This window comes from Corvus brachyrhynchos, unplaced genomic scaffold (assembly GCF_000691975.1).
Source record: "Corvus brachyrhynchos isolate BGI_N302 unplaced genomic scaffold, ASM69197v1 scaffold164, whole genome shotgun sequence".
Lineage (NCBI taxonomy): Eukaryota > Metazoa > Chordata > Aves > Passeriformes > Corvidae > Corvus > Corvus brachyrhynchos.
This window is the reverse complement of record NW_008237426.1, coordinates 482,596-505,509: the sequence shown is the minus strand read 5'-3', so window position 1 is coordinate 505,509 and position 22,914 is coordinate 482,596. Positions and strand designations below refer to the sequence as shown.

General features: G+C 52.5%; 1 protein-coding gene across 1 annotated transcript in view; it reads left to right on the top strand.

The window, feature by feature from the left end:
• Window positions 1-22,334, top strand: part of TRIP4 (thyroid hormone receptor interactor 4) — a gene marked incomplete at its 5' end in the record, with an annotated part of 27,051 nt that extends 4,717 nt beyond the window's left edge. Inside the window, 8 exon segments of the mRNA XM_017731082.1 lie at window positions 933-1,062; window positions 1,361-1,576; window positions 1,930-2,056; window positions 2,748-2,935; window positions 3,900-4,024; window positions 4,328-4,419; window positions 18,193-18,295; window positions 22,093-22,334. Of these exon segments, the coding sequence (XP_017586571.1) occupies window positions 933-1,062; window positions 1,361-1,576; window positions 1,930-2,056; window positions 2,748-2,935; window positions 3,900-4,024; window positions 4,328-4,419; window positions 18,193-18,295; window positions 22,093-22,160 (1,049 nt within the window).
• Between the last annotated feature and the right edge of the window lie 580 nt (window positions 22,335-22,914).

Sequence of the window (22,914 nt, the reverse complement as noted above, 5' to 3'; positions counted from 1 at the left end):
CGTATGCTGGGAAAAGTTTTCTCCATCTCTGGAAACAGCTGGTTTGGGGAACCTGGTGTGGTGTGTCAGGATAGAATATTGTTTGTGGGGACCACAAACAGCAGCAGAAGGCTCTGGGTCTCTCTGGAATCTGTCCTGGGCAAGAGGCTCTTTCTGGGGGTAACAACATGTGGGGAGGGTTTGGCTTTTAGGAGGGGACTCCTAAAAAAGCAGGGGTTGTTGCTGAAGAAGAAAAGCCTCCAGACCTTAGAGCCCCTCCCAGTGCCTAGAGGGGCTTATGAAAAGGAGGGAGAGGGACTATTTAAATGGGCAGATAGTGATAGGACAAGAAGGAATGTTTTTAAACTAAAAGATGAGAAATTTAATTAAATATTGGGAAGAAATCCCTCTTTGTGAGGGTGGTGAGGCCCGGGCACAGGGTGCCCAGAGCAGCTGTGGCTGCCCCGTCCCTGGAAGTGTTCCAGGCCAGGTTGGACAGGGCTTGGAGCACTCTGGACACCTGGGCTAGTGGCAGGTGTCCCTGCCCATGGCAAGGGGTGGAACTGGATGAGCTTTAAGGTGCCTTTCAACCCAAACCATTCCATGATTCTGTGACCCGAGGCCTGTGGTTGGCGATGGGAGGAATTTTGACCGCCTGAATTGTTAGGGAAGGGTGAAAGAGAACCAAAGAGCAAGAGCTTCTCCCTAAACTCTACCCAGACTTTGTCACTGTGATATTCAAGTGATTCCTCCTCTTTGGAGGAAGGAGTCTGTGAAATGGGCTTGAGGGAAAATTGTGGCTTCAACCTCCCTGGAAAGATGCTGATCTTGCTACGAAGCTGTACTTTTAGCTCCTGGGATGGCATTTGGTTTAGGGGGCATTTCTGCAGCCTGGCCCACCCAAATGGCTTTAACCCACTGGCTGCTTAGCTGTGGTTTGTTTTGTGTCTCAGGTGCTGAAAATTCAGGGAATTTGGATGCCATAAGCAAAGGCTTGCTGCCTCGCCAGGAAGCGAGACTCAAATCAGGCCTGGAGATGGCTGTGAAGCACAAAGACAAGTTATTGGAATTTGACAGAACAAGGTAGGATACCAGGTGGGAGAGTGTCATGAATAGCATAAGTGATAGCAGGTGAGGTGCCTTTAGCCAAAATATTGGGAATTCCTTCTAAAGCCCAGACTGCAGCCACAGACACCTGAACTATGGCATTTGGTGGGACAAGAGCGAGTCTCTGGAATGGATCCTGTTTGGGTGTCCTTGCTTTTTGTCCCGACAGTCCGGCTCTCCAGAGAGATGGGAAAGGAGCAGATTGGAGGGTGGGTTTGGGGCTCTGCCATGCTCCCACTGTGCTCATCTTCTCCTGTGGGGGTTGTTCTCCCAGCGTGCGTCGCACCCAGGTCATTGATGACGAGTCGGATTACTTTGCCACGGACTCCAACCAGTGGCTCTCCAAGCAGGAAAGGGAAGCGCTCCAGAAGAGGGAGCAGGAGCTGCGGGAGCTGCGCCACGCCTCTCGGCTTGCCAAGAAAATCACCATCGACTTCGCTGGCAGGCAGATCCTGGAGGAGGACAACAACATGGCTGAGTACCACAGCAAGTGCGTGAGGGCTGGCAGCGTGCCCGAGAGCAAGGAGGTGCAAATCCTTCTGGAGAGGGGTCTGATATGCCTGTTAAAGCTGCCTGGGAAACAGGTGTTGCAGTAGGCCTGTCTCAACAGAACCAATTCAGCTCAAATGCACACCAAGCTGAGTTTCTGCAGTAGAGAGCTCAAATGACTTGAGCTCAAATGACTCGAGCAGTTGACTTCTCAAACTGGAAATCAGACCGAGCAAGGAAATCATTTAGCTGGGGGGAATGGGGCAAAAAATGCTTTGGGTCAGAGTGTGTGGGGAGAAGGGAGATGTTCCAGGGGAAGCAGGGAATGTTCACTCCTCTCATTTGTGCTTGCAGACTGGATGAGACCATCGAGGCCATGAGCTGTGGTGCACTGAGCGAGCCAGCCGGGAGCCCCAGGGCAGAGATGACACCAAACTCTGGGGTTTTGGTGAATCCCCGTCTCCTCCAGCCTGCTCCTTTGGTCAGTGGGGCTTCAGGGGTTTATTCCAGAGTAGTGACTAATTTTGGGAGAGTTGAGCTGAAGAATTGTCACTTCCAGCACGTCTGTAGTGCCCCAAAGGATCACAGGATGGTTTGAGCTGGAAGGGGCTTTAAAGACCATCTCATTCCATCCCGTATCATGGGCAGGGACCCCTTCAACTAGACCAGGTTTCTCCAAGCCCTGTCCAGCCTGGCGAAGAACACTTTCAGAGATGGGGTGATTTCCCTAGACAACCTGTTTCAGCATCTCACAACTCCCACAGTAAAGAATTTCTTCCTAATATCCAATCTAACCCTGCCCTCTGCCAGTGGGAAGCCATTCCCCCTGCTTCCCCTTGTTTTTCACCCCCTCTTTCCTCCCCTGTGTCCCTCACTGACCATCCCACTTTGGGATAGAGAAGGTTTGCCAATGCCCTGCTCCTGGTGGGTTGGTTTATTGGAGTTTTAGCCTCCCACCTGCTTTTCAGGAAAGCAGAAGAGTTTCTGAGAGTCAGCCTAAGGCTGTGTCACCCTTTCGGCTCTATTTTATGAGGCCTTTTCTGCCAGATTCCCGTTTTCGAAAGGGCATAAAGGTCATAAATGAAGGAAAACTTCAAATAGGATTTGCACTTGATACACATTATTCCTGGAGAGGTGCTAACCTTTTCCCTGTTTTCTTTTGAACACTCAAGTGGGTGGACCAAACTGGTTTGCTCCCACAAAGGAAAACCATTCATTCCATGGAGGCTGGAAGTGAGTCTGGCTTGGAGCGGAGCAGGCTGCGGATTCAGGACCGAGAGCTGCAGGAGATCTCGGATGATGGTTGGTGCCTCAGCCTGCACCAGCCTTGGGCTTCCTTGCTTGTGAGAGGAATCAAAAGGTGAAGGTATCCCAGGCAGCTCCTGCTCCACAGGGAAGGTGGGAAGTTGTGTTCCTCAGAGGGTCTCTCTGGACCCACTGGCTCTGTGCAACAGCTGATACCTGTGGTAGCTCCAGGTGTGCAAGCTGTGCTTCCTCTTCCAGTGCAATGATGGCTTGAGGAGCTGGAGAACCTCTTTTTTTTTTGGGATAGTACCTAACCTGTAAGGGACAAGTTTCTTCACAGTGGGTGAATGTAGAGAGAGGCTGAGATTTTACTGCTATAGTTCGGGCAATCCTGTGTGGAATTTGAAAAGCAAATAAGGTAATCACTTGAAATATGTTCTGGCTTTTTGTTCAGGATAAAGAAGGCAACAGTGGCACCAGGCTTTGTTTAAAAGAAAGCCAGCCCTTGCCACTACCTTCCCCCTCTGGGCTGGGAATTGGGTTACAAAAAGAAGCTCCTACTGTTAATAGTGAACAAAAAATCTTCTTCAGCCTTTTTTTCCTTTCACCACATTTCTTATTTTGGAGAGTGGAGCTTTTTCACTTCCCAAGCTAAAGATGCTGTAAATCTTAGTGTGCCCCGATCCTGCATCCAGGTGTTCTGGGGATGCTCCAGCCACTCTGGTACAGCTGCAGAATCCCAGGATCTCTGCTCCATGCAGAGACCTAGTGCCTTATTGCTCCTTTGATTGTTCTGTGTGACTTTGGGAGCTTGTAAGGGACTTTTGTGAGACATTGTCCTGCATATGTGTTCTGCTGGCCCTGCTGGGGATTGATGTCCTCTAAAGCCCTGAGGACACGCTCTGCTTTATTTGTGACATTATTTTTTGCCTATCTCGGCTTTTCTTTGTGGTCCTGACACGTTGCTTGAGTTGGGATAATCAGGGCAAAGCTTAGCAGCAGGGATTGACTATGTTTGAGCTGTCCATGTGGGCGATTTCTGCTGGAATTTTAGTCCTAAATTTTCCTCTGTTCTTTAGGGTGGAGGGCAGGACCTGGTACACCTCTCATCGAGGGAGGTTATGGATTGCAGCTACTGCTAAAAGACCTTCCCCTCAGGAAATCTGTGAACTGGAGGCCACCTACAGAATGCTGCTCCGGAAAGGTGAACTCCTCTCCCTGGTTCTTGGAATGCTTTGGTACACTGAGCTACGTAATGAGAGTGTCAGAAATCCCTCTCTGCTGAGCAGGGAAAGCTAGATATAAAATTAAATTTCCCAGCCTTAGTCCTTCATGGGGAAGATCCTGACCCGGAAAAGGCACACAAAAGTGTTGAAATTGCTGTATGTGTTCTTGTGCCTCAGAAAGTAGAGGTGCCTGGAGGAGAGGGAAGGGCACCTGGGGATTGGAAGATCCCAGCTGTGTGTGGGAATATGGGCTCCCTGAAGAGATGTTTCTTTTGCTGCAGATGTGGAATTTCCAAGTGATTATCCCTCAGGATGCCTCCTGGGCTGTGTGGACGTGACTGATTGTTTATCACAAGAGCAATTTCAGGAGCAGGTGAGTGCAGAAATGAACCTTTCCAGGCTTGCATTACCAGCGGGTTTTTAAAGTGGTGGAACTCACCTCTGGAGAAGACACTGAGCGGAAATTTTAGATGGTGTTGAGAAGACACAAGTTGTTGCAGGGATTTGTGTGGCAGAGGACATGAAGGGACCTGGCAACTCAGGACAGCATGGAAAACTGCAGCAGTGGTGGTGCTGTGCCATGGGACCTTGTCCCTGCCCTGTGGTGCCGGCAGCACTGACTGCCCTGCTATAGGAGAGGGGGCTTGGCCCCTGCAGAGGGATCGTGGTCTGTAGCTGCTGGATCTGCCTGGTGCTTCTTCCAGGAGCTGGAGGTCACAGTGGCCTCGCTGGTGGTGTCACACTGGCCTAGCTGGTGAGTGTTGTGCCCTGGTTGGGGCACTGAGTGACCTGGAGGAGGAGCTGTGGGAGGAGGTAACCTCTTTCCCAGCAGGGAGGATGGACAGGAGAGCCACAGGACTAGCTGTAGAGAAGCAAGGCTAGAAGCAGGAGTCTTTTGAGAAATCTCAACCCATGCAAGTCCGTGGGTGATGATGGTGTGTGTCCAGATGTGCTGAGAGCATTGGCAAGTGGCCTTGTGAGGCCACTCTTGCCTTGGGAAGGTTATGGAAACCAGGAGAGGACCCTTGGTAACTGTTGCACCTGTGGTTAGAAAGAGAAGGAAGGATGATCTGGACACTTCAGGCCAGTCAGCTTCACCTTGGTCTCTGGGAACCTCGTAGAGAGATTACTCTGGGAAGCCAGTTTTGGGCACGTGGAGGAGGAGGACATTAGGAATAGCCAGTGTGGATTTTCCTAAGGATAAACTTATGCTTGACTAACCTGATGACCTTGGATCCAAAAGTTAGAGTGGAGAGTATCTGTTAACCTGCTGTCCTGGAGCAGGCACGAATCCCAGAGGAGTCGTAGCCAGTAGAAGTGATTATTCCTCTTTGCATTGGTTAAACCACATCTGCAATACTTGGGTCACCACAAAATTGTTGCTAAACTGGAGCGAATCCCATGGAGACTCCAAGGGTGGTTAGGGGCTGGAGCCCTGTGGGGAGAGGCAGGAGACAGAGAGATCTTCACTTCCTGCAAGGAGATTATTGGGAGACAGAGCCGGGCTGCGTGCTGACATACACGGTGGGAGGGTCATAAATTGATAGGGGAGGGTTCAGTGTGGCTTAAGAACACAAATTACCATGAGGATGGCCCAGCAGTGGGGCAGGCATTGCCCAAGGGGTTGGACAGTCTTCACCTGGGAAGATTTTCAAGACCCAAGAAGACAAAGTCGTGGGCAGCCTCACCTGAATTCAGTGTTGGCCCTGCTTTGGTTGGGAGACCTCCTGAGGCCTGAGTCTGATGCTGTGACTGACTCCATGCCCAAAATCTGGAGCAGGAGCTTTCCTCAGGGTGTGGTTCATGGACTTAAAAACCTGCACTTAGCACCAAGCACAGCACAGCTGCTCCTGATCCCATTTCATCCTTGTTCACTCCACTGCCCCTTGTGTATGTCAGGTTTGGTCTGGTGGGAATCACCAAACCATGTAGGGCTTGATAGTGGACCATGACCATCTTGTGAGGTGGAATAGACGGATTCTTTGGGAAGGAATCCACCAGGATGATCTTGCTGTGATGAGCTGGAGAGGCAGCAGGAGTGCTCCTCTGGCTTTCCCAGACCCTGTGAGGTTTTTAGCAGGGAGAGATGCCTGGAAAGACAGAGACTGTATTTCTGGTGAGGTTGTGTCTGTTAGTCACAGGAGGAAGGCAGAGAGGTTGGAGTATGAGCAGCAGAGGGAGCTTTGGGACTGGAATACCATGAAACCTACAGGAGTATTTGGCATTGTATGGGAACAAGCCGTGGGAGAGAGAGAGGAAGGGACACTGAGGCCACTGTAGGGATTTTCTTTTGTAGCATCCACTGATTTGCAGTTTGGGCTTCAGTGGAGATTCCTGTCCGTCTTCTGCTGTCTGCAACAGTGGTGGAAAAATAGATCCTGGTCTCTTACAAGCACTGTTCTGTCTGTCACAATCCCTCCTCTTCCTTTGTGGATGTGTTCTTCAGGCACTGGTAGAATGGCTGTGACAGCATCTCTGATCTGGGAATTGTGCTGTAGGTAGCTAGCTTTAATCTTCCCATGGAGGACCCTCACAATTAGCCACGTTCTCTGGAAATCCCTCCCAGTTTGCTGGCACTGCTTGGCTGCAGAGGCACTGGAGACAGAGCAGTGTATTCCAGGAGCACCATTATCCAACCTGTTAATCACAGATTTCCCTTTCTCCTCAATGCTCTGGCACTTCCTGGGTTGCATTTCTCTGGCTTTTTGCTGTTTCTGTATTGCAAACTACTTGTAATTCCTAATTTCCTGCCTTTTTACGGTGGTTTTGTCCGTTTTTCCCAGGATTCCTTTAAGCAGCGTTAATTTCCCTCGCTTGTGAGCTTAAATCCAGAGATCTGAGCCTTTCTGAGGAAATGTCTGGTTTTGTGGGTTCTCAGGAGCAGCAAGTGCATCTGAAGGAAGCTGAGCTGAGTTTAATTGCAAATGTCAGCAAGATGACAAAGTGTGCAGCACCAGCTCAGAAATCTGAGTTGGGTCTTGCTGGGAATAAGAAATTCCTGTTGCTCACGTGGGTGTTTCAGCCCGGGTTCATCAGCAGCGTCAGCACTGTGATCCAGCCATTTCCCAGTGTGCAAAGACTCCCTGTAGCTCAGGGACAGAGGCAAGGAAACATGATGCTTTTTCACCACTTAGGGCGTGCAGAAACATTGGATATTTTCAAGGAATGTGTGAGCAGGCGAGGGGAGGTGATGCAGAGCAGAGACCTCTCGGGGACTGAGCCGCTGTGGAGCTTTTCCAGGCGCTGTGCTTTGACTCACACCTCTCCTCCTCACCACCTCCTGTTTGAGGCTCCTGCATGTTCCAGAAGAAATCATTTCACAAGTGCAGGGCGAGCCTTGCTTGCAGGTTATACCAACCTCCCGAGGATGAAATAGTTCCTGGCTTGCTCATGGTGTTTTGGTGGTGATCCAGTGTTTTTTGGCAGCCACAGAAGCTTGGTTTGACTCTTGTGACTATTTGTTCCCATAGGCAAGGGAGACTCTTCCTGGTCTTGGACCTGTTTTTCTTCGTCCTGGGGGTGCTCACCTGGAGAAGAGAAGGCTCTGAGGAGGCCTCAGAGCCCCTTGCAGGGCCTAAAGAGGCTCCAGGAGAGCTGGAGAGGGACTGGGGACAAGGAGTGCCAGGACATGGGGGAATGGCTTCCCACTGCCAGAGGGCAGGGTTAGATGGGATATTGGGAAGGAATTCTTCTCTGTAAGGGTGGGCAGGCCCTGGCACAGGGTGCCCAGAGCAGCTGTGGCTGCCCCTGGATCCCTGGCAGTCCCCAAGGCTGGGCTGGAGCAGCCTGGGACAGTGGAAGGTGTCCCTGCCCATGGCAGGGGGTGGAATGGGATGAGCTTTAAGGTTGTTGCAACCCAATCCAATCTGTGATTCCATGGTTTTGTGGTCTGTCCCCACTGTGACTCTTCCATTATCTCTCAGCCCTTTCACTGCTGTCACCCACTCCCTGTTTAGCACTGTCTGCAGATTTAATTTCCCTGCTGTTTGCATCCTCTCTCGGGTTGCTAATGAAGATGTTGCAGCACCCTGCTGGTATTTTTCTATCATTACCCTCATTTAATTTAATTTTTTTTTACACTTGTGCTCAAAAAACCAAAATTAAGCAATGCTGCCCCAGCAGAGTCAGGCCCATTCCCTGCCAGAGCTCTTGCATTATGACCAGGGAGGGTTTTTTTATCCACATTTTTACTGCGCATGTAAGCCTGGCCTTTCATCATCGCTCAGAGGGGGCAGCCCTACCTTCCTCTGACCTACCTGCGGCATTTGAGGCCCAAATGACGTTGTTGAGATGGTTTGCAGATCCTGAGGACGTGTGGGAAGTGATGATGGAACAGGATCTCGAGTGCTGGAGGTGGCAGGGAGCAGAGGAAGAGTAGAGATGTCCTTGGGGTTAGGATCAGTGGCACGTCAGGTACCCTAATCTCAGCTGTGCTGCCTATTGCATGAACTAGTTAAATCTGCTCCTCTGGGCCTCTTTCCCACATGGAAAATAAAGCAGTTCTTCCAGTCAGAGGTTATTTACACCACATTTTACTGCTCAGAGCTGTGATCTTTGGCTTGAAGCTGCTCTGGCAGCAGAAGTTGTGTTCAGGTAGGAGGGTCCAGCCCAGGTGTCCAGTGTCACCTGCTTTGTTTGCAGAGAAGCGAAGCAGGAGCTGCTTCCTGAACTCGGCCCTGCTTGCCGGGTGCCTGGAGATCCCTCTGAAATCTCAGGATTTCCAGTTGAGCTTTGCACATCTTGCCTCTCCTCAGAGTACATTCTGGGCTCATTTCCTTCTCTCCCTGGCAGCAGCCCAAAAAGCCCTGCTCAAGACCAGAATGATCCCTTTGTTACACTTTTCAGCTAGAGGTGACCTGGAAACTTTTTTTCCCCCTTGGAGATCCAAGCGTTCGCTACGGCTTTTCCCTGCTCCGGGGCTGACGTCACCGACACCTTGGGCAGAGCAAGGAGCTGCCCTTGTTTTCCTGCACGAGGTGTCAGTGACTTCAGCAGCGCCCACTTGGGATCTGTGGGATGGGGCAGGCAGGGCTTGGCACAGGACTAAAGCCAGCAGGGAAGTGTTTACACTGATGCCATTTCCATGTGCTCTGAAGTCCATGTTCATTTTGCTAATGACTTTGATCTGAGAGACTATTTAACTGAAAAAAGAGCGTTTCCTGCTGCTGTTTTGGTGGTTGATAGGTGTGTTTGGCTTATTTTGAGTGCAGACACACACTCATGCCAATATCTGGATGGAGCTATTATGCTGGGCTGAAATATTGGCTAATTATGTTTGATGGGAGTTAAGTGTTTATTTTTCATTTCTAGGTGATCACTTAGTGTCCTAAATCTGCACAGGGAAACACGTAGAAGTTATTTTTGTGCCATGAGATTGCAACTATTATTTAAATAGGCTCCAGCTTTCTCACTCAGGAAATTTGGGTTTAAACTCTTGGCCTCCTCTTCCCTCCCTGGTGAAAAGAGCAACAAAAAAAATGAGACTCAGGTGCCCAGTGTACAGGACTCACTTTAGATTCTCAAACAGGAGTGAAGAAGGGTAGAGGCTTTCTATATTTAGACTCCAGAAGGTGCCTGTTTAGATTATCTCCAAATAAAGGAACAATAGCCCTCTGGGAATATTCTCCTAAGGAGTTAATGAGAGGGCGAAACACAAACACAGACATTGATGTGTACTTCTAAGAACAGTATAAATGCATAGAGACTTTTTATGAGGACCCAGTCCCTGAAGGAAAGGTTTCCTAGCGCAGGCTCCGAGTGAGACAAATGCCTGTTTGTGTGGTGCTGTGGCTGTCCTGGCACCTTCCTCGCCTCCACCACCGGGATGTTTGCCTTCTCATTCCTGAGGCACCTCTCCCAGTGAAGGATTTTTAGCTAGGTCAGATATCCTTCCTTCTGCAGCAGTCTACGTGGCCGTTAATGATTGCAATCCATGAAAGGCCTTTGAACTTCACAGGTCCCTGCGTTCTCCTGAGCTGAATTTGTCTTTTCTGTGTAGCCAGATGCCAGATCCAGTGGTGTCAGGCATTAAGCTGGCTCACAGGGTGATGCATCTCTTTAATTCAGGTTCTCACCCCACAAAGGTAAGAGATGGGGGAGTTTTTCCATATGGGAAGTGCTTTGGTTTTCATCAGAGGCTCTTCTGAGGCTCCAGCTGCCTTGCATAAGCCAGCAGGTTTGCTCAGGCCACTGCTCAGGCTGTTAAGATGAAGGAGAGATTGTCACTTGATGATGATTAATTTAGGAATGCATTAGCATGCCAAAGAAATCGAATGATAGAGGCCTGCTTGCCCTCTCCTCTGGTTTCCTAGACCCAAGGGAGAAAGCGAAGCCAAGGCTGAAGCATATGACTTAATTAATGATGACTGTGGACTTCGCCTCTGCTACCATTTCAGCAAACTACTCACGAGCTGGCAGGGCCTTTTCCCTCTCTCAGATGTGGTCACTGATAGTTGCTGTCTTCTCAGTGTTTGGGTTTTATTTAGTCCTGAAACTGAGGGTTAGATTAAACTGACCTGGAGCCCCAGGTCAGGTGCCCCACTGCCTCCCAGTCCAGGTTGAGCCGTGACCACCCTTTCCATGGTGACCCCAAATGATGTGTCAGCTGCAAAATACAACCTCCACAGTACATGTAGAGTGCCCAAGGACTCTGCTTGCTTAAGCTTTTGTTGGTGTGTCATTGATTTCCTAACCCTGAACAGACCGGTTGCTCCGATGCGTTTCCTGTTCCTGTGAGAAATCCCATCCCGTTTGAGGGGTTGAATCAATCCTGGGAGCAGCTGCTGGCATCGCACCTCCTTTGGGAGCAGCAGCAAGGGTCAGCACGAGGAGAGGCAGCTGCCCTCGGGAACCAGGGCAGGGACACAGGTGTGCAGGGCCTGTTCCCAAAGTTTGGGTTCTGCAGCTTGGTTGCGTGTCCTACCCCTGTGCTTCCCAGCTCTGGTTATGAAAGGACTTTGTGAAGCTGCTTGAAGTCTGACTGTCTCTCGCCAGGCGCAGATCCACGAGGTGCCCTGGTTCCCCTTGTCTCCTCCTCCCCATCGCTTTTCCCTTCTCTTTGCCGGCTCTGTCCGATGGTGCGGGTGGCGGGGCCGCGTTGGAGCTGAGCTTAGCCCTGCCCCTGCTGTCCCTTGGCACGGGGGGATGAAAACAGCTCTTTCAGCTAGTACCTTCCCAAATATTTTTCCAAGTCCACCCAGTTTCTCCTGAACCGGTCGTCAGGCGCTCTATAAACATGTCCAGCCCTTCCAGGGTTTACCATGGGCGGGTGTTGTCCTGGGCTGGGATTTAGGAGGGTGTTGGTGGCTGTAGGTCCTGCGACGCCGGTTCAGGGAGAGCTGGGGGATGCAGCGGCTGTTGCTGGCACCGCTGGGCCCTCTGGGTCTCCTGGAGCCCTGGCAGACTGCTCCGAGTGCACCAGCGCAAGTTTGAATTTTAAATCTACATTTCAAAGTCCTGTTATTAGTTAGTGTGTTTTAATTGCTTCCCCTGCCCTTCAAATCAAAGTACAGCCTGTGGTGTAGGAACACTACGATGAGAGCTGGGCTCCGGGCTGGGGGTGGAGAACACCCACCGGATGGATCCGCCCGGCCGGGGAAGGATCCCGCGGCGATCCCAGCCTGCTGTGCCTGGATCTGGTTGCGTACCAGCCAGGCGTGCGAGGGGCAGAGCAGCCGAGGGCTGCCAGGCATTGTGGTGGGAAGAAGGGGAAAGGAAGGCAGGCTCGCAAAATTCCTTGTGCATCCTGGTGCAGGGAGCATGTGCCAGCACACGAGCTGCCAGCAGCAGCTGTAAGCGCTCAGGAACAGCAGGGAGGATGTTGACTGCAACAATGCATCAAGGCTGCGGTTTGTAACCTCAATAGTCAGGCAGTTAACTTTTTTTCTCTTTTTTTTAACAAAGACATTTTGATTGCCAAATCCATAACCATTAGCAGCTGTGGTTTCGAGCTGTTCCTTCCTCACACGTTGCAGTCTAGACCTGACAGGCTTTCAAACAAAAGTTTGGCTGACGGCTTTTGTTTGGATTTCTTTGTGATCCTGCTTTTTTTCCTTCTTTTCGCGTTCCGTTGATCTGGATTGTGTATCCCTTTGCTAACGCAGCCTCTGTGTGGAGCAGCTCTGCTGCATCCCCGAGCTCTTCCATGGCCAAGGACAGCTTGTAGTGTTCCTTGGGTGCGTGTTCTGGATGTTTCTGCCTCAAGCTAGAAAATTTGGCATTTCTAGAAACTTGGATCTGCTTTCGGGTTTCTGTTTAGGAAAATGTTACATTTCTCATGGGCCAAAGGCTGGTTGGCCTATGACCTTAGAAGATGGTACTTGAGAACGTGCTTAGAGTTGGAAGTGTGATGCAAGACTGTGTCATGAGGGGGATCAAAGCTCGGAGCGAAGCTTTGAGGTGCTCTGCAAGTGCTTTCCAGGACTGGAGGGCTGAGTCAGGAGGTGACACAGCAGTGGTAAGCCTGGATCTGCTGTTCGCAGTTGGGCGTCACCTTTGGGTGAATGTGCCCTGGAGCACTCGGGGTGAAGGCTGTGTTGGGAAAATTGGCTGGATAATTCCCCATAGGGAATGTCCTTGTAAAGAGATGATGGAGACTGCTGCTGTCAGAACAACCGACAGGGAACTGATGCTCCTAAACGCCTCTCCTTGGAAAAGTGACAAGCCAGACGTGGCTTGGGCACAGTGGCACCCACATCCAGTTAAGCATCGTCTCTCATTTTTGATGGCTTCTTTTCTCCTGGATCCATGTGTTCATGGTGCAGGAATTGCTGCAAGTGCCCCTGTTTGGCCGCAGCACCCCCGTCACTCCCAAAAAGCTGCCCGTTTTCTTTTTGCTCTTGCAAACCACTGAAGAAATATTTTCTAGCTGGATGGTGAGCAATTTCCCTCCGGAGAGAACGAGAAAATGGCTGTTTAGTAGTTAATTACCTGTTACGTTGCTCTGACAGCAGTGGAGCTTATGAGGCATGAAAGAAGAGCGGATCCGCCTGTCCCACAAATCACCAAGAAAACGGGGTGAAGGAAGTTGGGCTCCCAGGGGATCCCTTGCATCCCACTCCTCTTTTTGCATGTGGCCAAGGGGTGTCTCCAACACCCAGGAAGAGCCCAGTGTGTGTTTCTGCCTGCTGGGAGGAACCGATTTATTGCCACTGCTGGCTCCAGCAGCCCCGCTCTTTTGGAGGGGATGCTGCCTCCACCAGGATGATTTTTTCCCCTTTGAATGCATTTTATGGTGAACTCTGTTGCCAACACATGGGCTCTGCTTGCTTTTATTCTTTCCAGACAGCGTTGCTTTCCAGTGCTGCCTCTTTTATTCTGAAGCTCTTGGAAAGCAGCAGGGAAATGAAGGCTGGAGCGGGTGTCCTGGCCCGGCGCTGCCTGGCAGAGCGAGCCGTGTTTTCCCTGTTGTTCACTGAGGAGCCACGCCAGGAAAATGATTCACCCCTTTCCATTATGAACCTTGCAAGCATCTCCTCGCTGCTGGTGCCCCCGGCAGCTGTAAGATGGAGAGGGTGGCAGTGACCAGGGGAAGGACCACAGGTTCCAGCGTGCAATTCTCCGCCACACTCCAGCTAACCGGGATGTGCGCTCCGAGGCAATGAAAGCAGAGAGCTCAGGCTGCATTTCGGGGCTCCGTAGGCTGCTGTGTGTGAAACTGGGGCTATTCCCACCCCTTTGTGTCCCGAGGCCTTAATGAGAGCAAGAATGCTCCTGGAGGGTCGCTAAAGAAGCTGCCGGGAGCGCTCGGGCTTTGTGCTGCGCAGAGCTGCTGCTCCGTGCACGCGGTGCCTTTGTTCCTGCCTCGGATGCGCCAGAGCAGAGCTCATCTCGTTAGTGACGGTTTGGCTTCCCCCCAGGACGTTTTCCTTCTGCTCTTTCCATTCCTCTGCCTTTGGGTCACGGCAGTTGGGTTCAAGCCAGCGCAGCTTATTGGGGAGGGGTGCAGCAGTGGAGGGGTTTGGGATGGTCCTTCTCCATGCTTTTTTCTCCTGTGGAGATGGAATCAGGATGAGCAAAGGGTCCCAAATGCTGCGTTGGTACCAGCGATGCTGGGTGAGCCTGCATGGCCCTGGCATCCTGCTGCAGGCTTTACCTAAATTGGGGAAAAAAAAAATTAACAGATTGGTGTGTGTGGGGGGGGAATATAGCAGGAATTTTTTTTCTCAGATGTCAGAGAAGGTGGGTTCGTGTCTCTGCTGGCTCTGAGCTGGCTCGTCCCCTCCTTTGCTCTTTTGCTGTGGGCTGTGGAGCGGGAGGCTGGCAGCCCTGCTGCTATTCCTGGTGGTGACAAGCTGGTGATGGGAGACGAGGGATGGCGAAAACAAAGTTTAGGGAACATTCATTAGCAATTATCCCTGCTTGCAGATTGAGCTGGGTGGCTATTGGGGACATCTGATAGCCACTTAATACACGTTCAAAGCGCTGGCTCTGGTGTGAGGGTGAGTCTGGTGGCCGGTTTTCGGAGGAGCCCTGTGCTCAGCTCCCTTTTCCAGCTTCATTTAACCTCGAGCTCTTCCTGCGGGTGTTAAGCTGCCTTGAGCTCTGCTTTTCTCTTCCCTCCCACCTAATCTCCTCACAGCCGGGATCTTCCAAACCTGTTAGCAGCAAGCTGAAGCCCAGCTGGAGAGGTGGGACGAGCAGGGGGGGCAGTGGTTGCGTGGAGGCCGTGTGTGGAGCGCGTCTGTGGGGTATTGGTGCGAAGCAGTGGGAGGAGCAGCTCTTGGTGAGCCATGTCGGCTGCTTGCAGCCCACAGAGCCCACTGGCCTCCCACCTGCCTTGTCACCAGCCGGCTACAAGATGGCAGAAGGTCTGAAAGGAGGCTGAATCATTTTTTTCACACTGTAGTTGCATTGCATAACCCCTCTCTTTCGAGCTTCCCTGCTCATCTGCAGGATTGGAGGAGGGTGGGTTTGCTCCTTCTTGAGGGATAATCTGGCCTCTGCACTGTGTCTGTTGTATCCACCTTCCCCTAAATGCCAAGTTGCTTCCAGGTAGAGGCAGTGTAAAGCCTGGAGTACCAGCACCTGTCTTAGGAACACTCCAAGATGAGAACGATGCGTGCTGTTGAATTCAAGAAGGGACATCCCCCATCAGACTCCTGGCTGGGTTTGATTCTTGGTCTCTGGAAGAGAGGGAGCATGGTTTCCCTCTGAATTCACCTCTTAATTGAAAAACTGCTCTTGAAGATCGTCTTTACTGGGGATCACAGAATCCCAGACTGGTTTGGGTTGGGAGCGACCTTTAAGTTCATCTCATTTCACCCCCTGCCATGGGGTGAAACACACCTGCCACTAGACCAGGTTGCTCCAAGCCCCGTCCAACCTGACCAGTATGACAGGATATGCTCTGTCTTCTCACTCTGCCTCACCAGCTGTGGGGTTTGGGCTTTTATTCCAAGCTCAGATTTGCTGAAGTGATGATGGGCTGCCTGTGGGGTGGAGTAGTTGGGAATAAATTTGTTCTCCGTCTCCTACACTTCCTGCGTTGCAGACACAGTAGAGTGACTTGACTGACCTTTCGCAGCAGAAACAGTGAGAAATGAAGTTGTGGTACATAAACTTGGGCAGCTTTGGAAAATGTGACGGAGGCAGACCTGTTTGGTGTCTTGGTGGCATCGTCTCCGCTGAGAGTGGAGCTTCCTAAATTCTGTGGGATGAATGAATGGAATGTCCTCATGGAAGGGACTGGGGGAAGAAGGGAGCCTTAAATGTAGTGGCTGGACGAGGGGCTCCTCCCCTACCTCCTGGGAGTGAGATGCCAGAGGGAAGGACCAAAGCTTTTTAAAATGTGGGACATGAAGGGGTTTGGCTCACAGACAGAAAGGCACCCTGGGAGCAAAGATGAAAGGCTGTGGTGTGGCAGCGGGAATCCAAGTCACAGCTGTGGCATCCACCTTGGCCTTGGGATCAGACTGAGCTGGAACAGTTGGAGCTGGAGGCTTGATCCTGGTTTTGGATGAAAGCTGTCTGTGGAGAAACCGACCTGGCTATTGCTTTCACTGCTGATGCCTGTTTGGGAGATGTTCCCTGGATGAGGGTGTGAGGGGGACATGGTGGTGTCCAGGTCCACCTGGGAGGTGGTGGCTGAGGGGATTTGGGAAGCAGCTGTATTCCAGCAGCAGGACCTCTGCAACACACCCGTCCTGGCTGCCCCACCTGGCTGAAGAAGCCATGGGCTGAACCAGGTGCAGGGGAGCAGGGATGGATCACCTCTGCAGCCAGGTTTGGGTGGCCTTTGGAGGCCGTGCTTGTCCTCAGGTCCTCCAGCCATGGAGGTGCCACCAGTCACCCGTGTGATGCCGAGAGCGACAAAGCGGTGCCAGCATTTCACACTCTGCAGGTGTTGGCCGGGGATATTCACATTGGCTCTTCCTAACCTTCCAAGATCCTCCTTCCCTGCAGATGGGAAATGAAAATCCTTGGCATGGGCATGCAGCAGTGGAAGCAAGTCAAGTGAGGTGACTCAGCCAAAAAAAAAACGGAGAGGAAGAAGCCTGTCCAAGCCCGGGTCGGTGCAGTGGGGCATCGGCGCGCGATGCGGATCGGCGCGGCTCCTCCTCCCCGGCACGGAGCTGCGTGGAGCAGCTGAGTGCTTGTACATCTCTGTTACTCAGTGCACAGCTCTTACATGCTGTTGTGAAATGAGAGGGCTTGGAAATGCTGATTGATCCAATCCCATCGTTGGGCTTCTGTAAGTCTCCCTGAACTGCTGGCAGTGCTGCCAAACCCTGCTGCAGTGTGGGGAGAGCGGGTTGCTCCCTGCTTCCCTCGCTGTGCCCAGCTGTTCCAGGGCAAATCCAAACTCATCTTGGCAGGTTGGTGAGAGCTTTTCAAACACTCGGCCTAGGAGTCATTTGTTAGTAACAAATGGGGGATTTGCCAGGACACGCAGCTCCATCTGGTCTGGCATCCTGTCCCCTCCAGCAGCCTTGATGGATCTGCTCGAGGAAGGCAGGGGAGCAGGAAAAAAAAGAAGGCAGTTTTCCCATGGAAGGAAAACCACTTCCGCAGTCTGTTTGAGCAGGGTTTCCTGGGCTGGAGCACTCTCGTGGCATGCGCTGGCCTCAGCGCCTGTCAGCACCAGCTCTGCAGCTCATGGACAATCTGAGGTGAGAGCTGAGATATACATTTTTTATGACTGTTTTGCATTTCACCTCTGAATGCCAGAGAGGCTGAGCTGCAGCCAGCCAGGATCTTGGTGTGCTTCCCACATGGAGTGGGTTTTTTCTCCTTTTTCCCCACATGGTTAATGAGAGAAAAAATTTTAGAGGTCTTTTTCCAACCTAAATGCTTCTGTGATTCTATAATCTGTTTATTCTCTTTCTATAAAATTCCCCCATGTCTTCAATGTGGTAAAATCCCTCCATTGACCGGCCCTGAGCTGGCCTCTCTGAGCCATCGCCTGGGTGTGTAGCAGGTGTGTTGCTCACCCTTTAGATGCGAGTGAATGTCAAAGGATGTGTGTCCCACAGCAGGACAGAGGACACGCTCTCCAAATCTCGAATCCTTGTGTTCGGGATTGAGCTTTGTGGGGAACATTTGGGGAAGTGTCCGTAGCTGGGACAGCTGATGGTGGCCACCCTTCTGGTGGTCATTTCAGGCTGAGTTTGGCAGGTTGTTCTGGTTGAGGTGCTGGTGTGCTGTCCATGACTAGTTAGGGATTGGTGGGAAGACCCACATTTCTGGTCAGCTGAGTCTTGGATGCATCAGGCTGAAAATCTGTCCCTTGCTTGTCCCAGTGAACAGGTGGGCTGGTGATGGCAGGGCCCCGACCGCCTCCCTGTCAACACCCCAGGGTTCTGATCATCCTAAATCAAGTGTGAAACCACAGGGGTAACACAGGTCGGTGCTAAAGGGGGCTGAGGGGGTTTTGGGAACACCCAGGGTGAGCGGATCCAAAGAGGCAGCAAGCACCAGCAGAGGTGCGGTGGGAAGAGGCTGAGCAAGGGGCTTGCAGAGTAAGACCCAAACCTGAAGTTGTTTGGGTTTTTTCATTAAAAGTTCTTGAAGTGGTTTAGTCTGAGCTGGTACAGCCTCCATATAACCCATGTTTTGGCTAAGATCCCTCTGTTCTTGCCCACTGAGCTCTTTCTGTACCCACACAGCTGCTCTGACTCTGCTCTCTGTGTCTCTCCGTGTTTCACAGTATCCGGACCTGAGCCAGGAGTCTGGGTCTCCATTTGTCTTTATCTGCACTAATCCCCAGGAGATGGTTCTGAAGTTTCCCATCAAAGGAAAACACAAAATCTGTAAGTAGTAAAGTTTCCCCAGATGCCCCCCCGGCCCTCGGAGCCGGCTCCCCTCGCCACCCCAGCTTGCCGTTGCCAGATGAGTTCCCAACCTTTGCCCTCTGCTCTTTGATCTGGAGGTGTTTGTTTAATGGCTCGAATACATCTGTAATATTTTTTTTGTCTTCGGTTCCCCTTTCCCCAGATGTTGCTTCCTTCCAAATGCGTGCCTCTTCCTGCCTCTGCAGACACTGGGGGAGTCAAAGAGCATTCGTGTCGGTGGCCGATCCGCTGCCGGCATCGGCCTGGATCAGGATAGGAGTCGGTGCAGCGATGCCCAGGCAGATCCTGGCAACCTCCGTGTCCTGTAGTTCCAAATCACCCTCTTGCTCCTGAGGACAGTGAGGGTTTGAACAGCAAGAGCTGCAGGGCCAGATGGATGTTCCCCATCCGCAGGCCGGTGGGATGGGATGCCCTGGCAGAGCGCACGGGGAAGCGCCGCAGCATCTGTCCGCGCTCCACTTGCCAGCGTCGTTAGTCCCTTTTACGAGCCACCAGCCCCTCCGCAGGCTGCCAGTTATTCCTGCCCGCTGCTATAAAAAGGATGGAGGAGGGATGCGGCAGCTGGGGAGCCCGCAGTCAGCTCCGTCCTTATTAGCAGCCTCCCCACCACACAGCCCGGGGAAGGCACCGCACGCGCTTGCAGGGGATGTGAAAAATTAATTTGACGGGCTAAAAGCAGCAGAAGCAGGAAGAGTCTTGGCTGTTTATTCAGCAGAACTGACAACTGGGCGATCTCCCTCCTTTGTACATGGATCCTTGGGACTAGTACCTGGGGCTCAGGAGTGTTGGGATTTCTCAGGACTGGTTAATAAGGGCTTTGTGAAGCACAGCAGAGGGCTATTTTTGTTGGCTTTGAGGCTGCTCAAGAAGCACCTTTCTCCCACAGTTGGGTGTTAGGGTGTTTCCTGCAAAACCATTTGGTTTCTTCCTTGCCTTTTTGAGCAGCACCTGGGAGGTGCACTCAGCCAGTGGAGACCAGCGCTTGGAGAGCTGCAAGTGCTCAGATCCTGCTTGTGGCACAGTCCTCCCCATGGATGGGTTATTCCCAGTGCCAGTGAGCAGGCAGGAGTTATTGAGAATGCAAACGTCTTGGCTGTGGGAGAACAGCCTTGTGGCCGTTGCGTGCTGGTGCAGCCACTGCATCCTTTTTTTCCCTTGTTTTAACCTCTCCTTTGCTCTCGCCAGGCTCACTCGTGCCCCTTCACTCCCGCCTCTGCCTCTGTCCAGCCGTGGGTGGGAGAGGGCGAAGCTGCCATGCGGCTCCTGCGCGTCTGCCTCGCCGGGTGCAGGTGCTGCCGGTCCCCTCCCCATCTGTCACTTCATCTCCTTTGTGTTGTGACACTTTCCTGCTTGGAGAAGGATCAGTCTAACAGCCTGGAAGGAAGCTGGCTGTGCTGGCTGCTGCCTGTGCTCCCACTCCCACTGCTGGCCCTGCCTTCCCTGCCCTCCATCCCGATAGGAGCTGTCACAGGAGCAGCGCGGGGGGGCTGTGGAGCTGCACGTTCACCTCCCGGAAGGGACATGGTCCGTCTGGGTGATATTTGTGACAGCCTAGGGAAGGAGCAGGGAAGCCTTTGACCTTTCATCGGCGCAAGGCGCTGTGTTAATAGAAGCTGGCATTGCATCTCAGGCAGTGAGAAGCTTAATTCTCCCAGCTGGAAGCAGAGCAGAGGGAAGGTGCCGGCTCACATCCCCACCTGGCCTTGCTGGCTGCCCTGGTCTCCTTGAAACCTGGCTCAAACCATGACAAAATGCCAGTTTGTCCTGTTGGGAAACCAAGCCAGAGCAGTTTTCCTTGCCAGATAACAGCATGGACCTCGCCACAATGACATCCGGATGCTTCTCTGTTGCAAATTAGTTGTTTCTAGCAGCCTGGGGATGGGAAAAAAACCCTAACGTGGCTCGATTTTTGCTGCCAGGGTCATTGTTTGTGTGGAAGGGATGGGCACAGTGTTGCATCTGGGAGCACAGCTCTCCCCAAACACGTCCCCACGTAGTTTTAGTGAGGACAAAGCTCCGTGGCCTTTCTCCTGGGAGATTTCCTTGAATCCAGGCAAAGCTTCCCTGAAGCATCACTTAAAACCCGGCCTCCAACAGCCAGCGGCTGGAAGAGTGCAGAGGAGCAGAGGACATGGTGTGAGATGAGAGGCCTTGAATCATTGATCAGAAAGAGCAAGGGACCCTGGGGCTTTGCCCTATTTTTAGCCTTTTCTTAAAGGTTACCTGTGTGCTGTGTGCTGTTTGCCAGCTGGAAGAGCAGAGGAGCCTCGCAGTGTTTTTGGGGTCCAGGAGAAGCAGGCAGGCACTTGAAATGTAACAGCCCTGGTGACAGTAGCAGTGGTGGGGGACCAGAGCATGGAGAGAGCGTGAACTTGCTCCCTTTCTCCTGCCAAAACCACCCCTGGCATGGGGACAGGGTAGTCTCACATACTGCTGCTGGGTGGGCTGGCTCAGCCTCCTTGGGTGCCAATGACTGGAAATAGCCATTACAAGGAGGGGGCTTCTTCCCCATCCTTAGGCGGTGGGGGGAGTCTTCTCTGAGGTGGCCGAGGGGATGGAGGATTTCCCAGACTGTCTTCCAAGCCGTGTTTCAGTTTGTGGATCTGTGGCATGGTGACCTGCAAACCCTCTTTGTTGAGCTAGCAGTGACCTGCAAACCCTCTTTGTTGAGCTAGCAGAGAAGTTTTGGTTTCAGAAGGTGATGGTCACTGGCTGGTTAGGAGCCTTTTCTCTGGAGAAGCACCTGCTTCTTATAGCACACGGGCATTTACCAGCAGATTCCAGCGCAGTGGCCAAAGTAGAACTTTGGAACCTGGTGTATCTTGCCCTGTCTCTGTTCCCAGCTCTGGAGACAGAACGATGCTGGCATTTAGAGGATGGGAAGATGCAGGGGAGCAGCAGGAAGGCAAGTCCTGGAGAGATGTGGCATACAGGAGCTGGCTGCTGGCAGAGTCTCTCTGGGAGCTGGGAGAGCTGGAGCATCCTTGCGTTTTTACGGGCAGGAAGAAGAGGACAGGGACGCTCCTCTGAGGCAGCACATCACCATGCCTGGCTTCTGTCTTCTTCCGCAGGAGTTTCCCCAAATCCCATGTTCTGGTGTCCTGCTCCTGTCCCAGGTGGGAAAGCGGAGCTGGCAGTGAAGCCACCAAGGGCTGTGAAGGACAAGGGGAGGCAGTGTTTTCTCCAGGTCCCACTGGAGCTGCTGGCTGAGGTTTTCCCTGGTGGCAAAGGCAGCAGGTGGCCTTGGAGACCACCAACCTGGCACTTGGCCACGTGGAGCAGGTGTCCCCATCACACTGGGTGCCCATTGCACCATCATCCCAAGCTGAGGGTTTGTTGTCCCCAGTCCTGGCTTCTCCTCGCACCCTGGAGAAACGTGTCCCCGACACGTTGTTCCCTCGGAACGTGTCGACGTGCATCCCGCGGGCAGGCGCAGGGATCGGTTTCCCCCCTGGTAGTGGCAGGCGAGTGCTGGATGTTAATTTACTCTCCTCCTCGCTGAGTTTCCCCCTCTCCGGTGTCTCTTGGCCGCATCGGACACGCTTGCCCCTGGCTCCCCGGTGTCGCGCCTGCGGAGGGGAGGCCGTGGCGGCTGGAAACGCCTGGCTCCTCAAGCAGGATAATTGGATGTGACAGGAACACACTAACTAGGAGACCTTGCTGCCTCCAGCTCATTTGCATTGCAAATAGCATTTAAAAATAAAGAGTGATGAGGGTTTGTTGTGGGTTTTTTTTCTTTAATCCCCTCTTTACAGGGAAGCTGGATGCGAAGATCCATCAGGGAGCAAAGAAGGGGTTAATGAAGCAGAAAGCTGTGGGGTGAGCGCCGGGGAGCAGCACTGGTTCCCATGAAGCACCCAACTGCCTCTGAAGGGTGCCAGGATGGTCCTCAGCTCTGGAAAGCTGGTGCAAGATGGATCCCTGATCTCAGATTGTTTTTAGGTATTGCTTTATCTCTTGTATTCCAAAAGTATTAAAAGAGACATGTTTCCACCAAGACTGGCCCCACAGCCCTGTGCTTCCGGGGAGGTCCCGCACTGCAGACAAGGGTGGGTGGGAGATGGAGCTTGACAGGATGGGGTTCAACAATCACTGGTCCCCCCAGGAGCAGCGGGTCCCAGAACGAGCATGGGGAGCTCACCGGCAGCGGCCAGCCCAGCTCCGTCCTGGCTGTGGCAGGGTCTCCCTTTCCAAAGAGTGCCTTGAGGCATTTTTGGCTGGATGGGGTCAGGCACACGGTGAAGAAGGGCAAGAAGCTGAGAGGATGAGGGGAATGGCTCCCAACAGCCAGAGATCCTGAGCCCTGCCAAGTGGGGATGGGAGGTTTGGGGTTAGAGGTGGGCTCTGTGCCTGCTCACAGGTGCTCTTCCAGCCCTTTGGGATCACTGCTGAGTGCCCAACCCTACATCCTTCTACTGATGTGTACCAAGGCAGCAGCCACCCCCCAAGACCTGGCCCCCAGCAGCTGTGTAGAACACCTTTGGAATAAGCTGAATTTTGCCTTTTTCTCTACTCCCTCACACCGAGCCTTTCCACATGTTGCCATGTCCGTGCTCATCATGCACTGGGCTGTGATC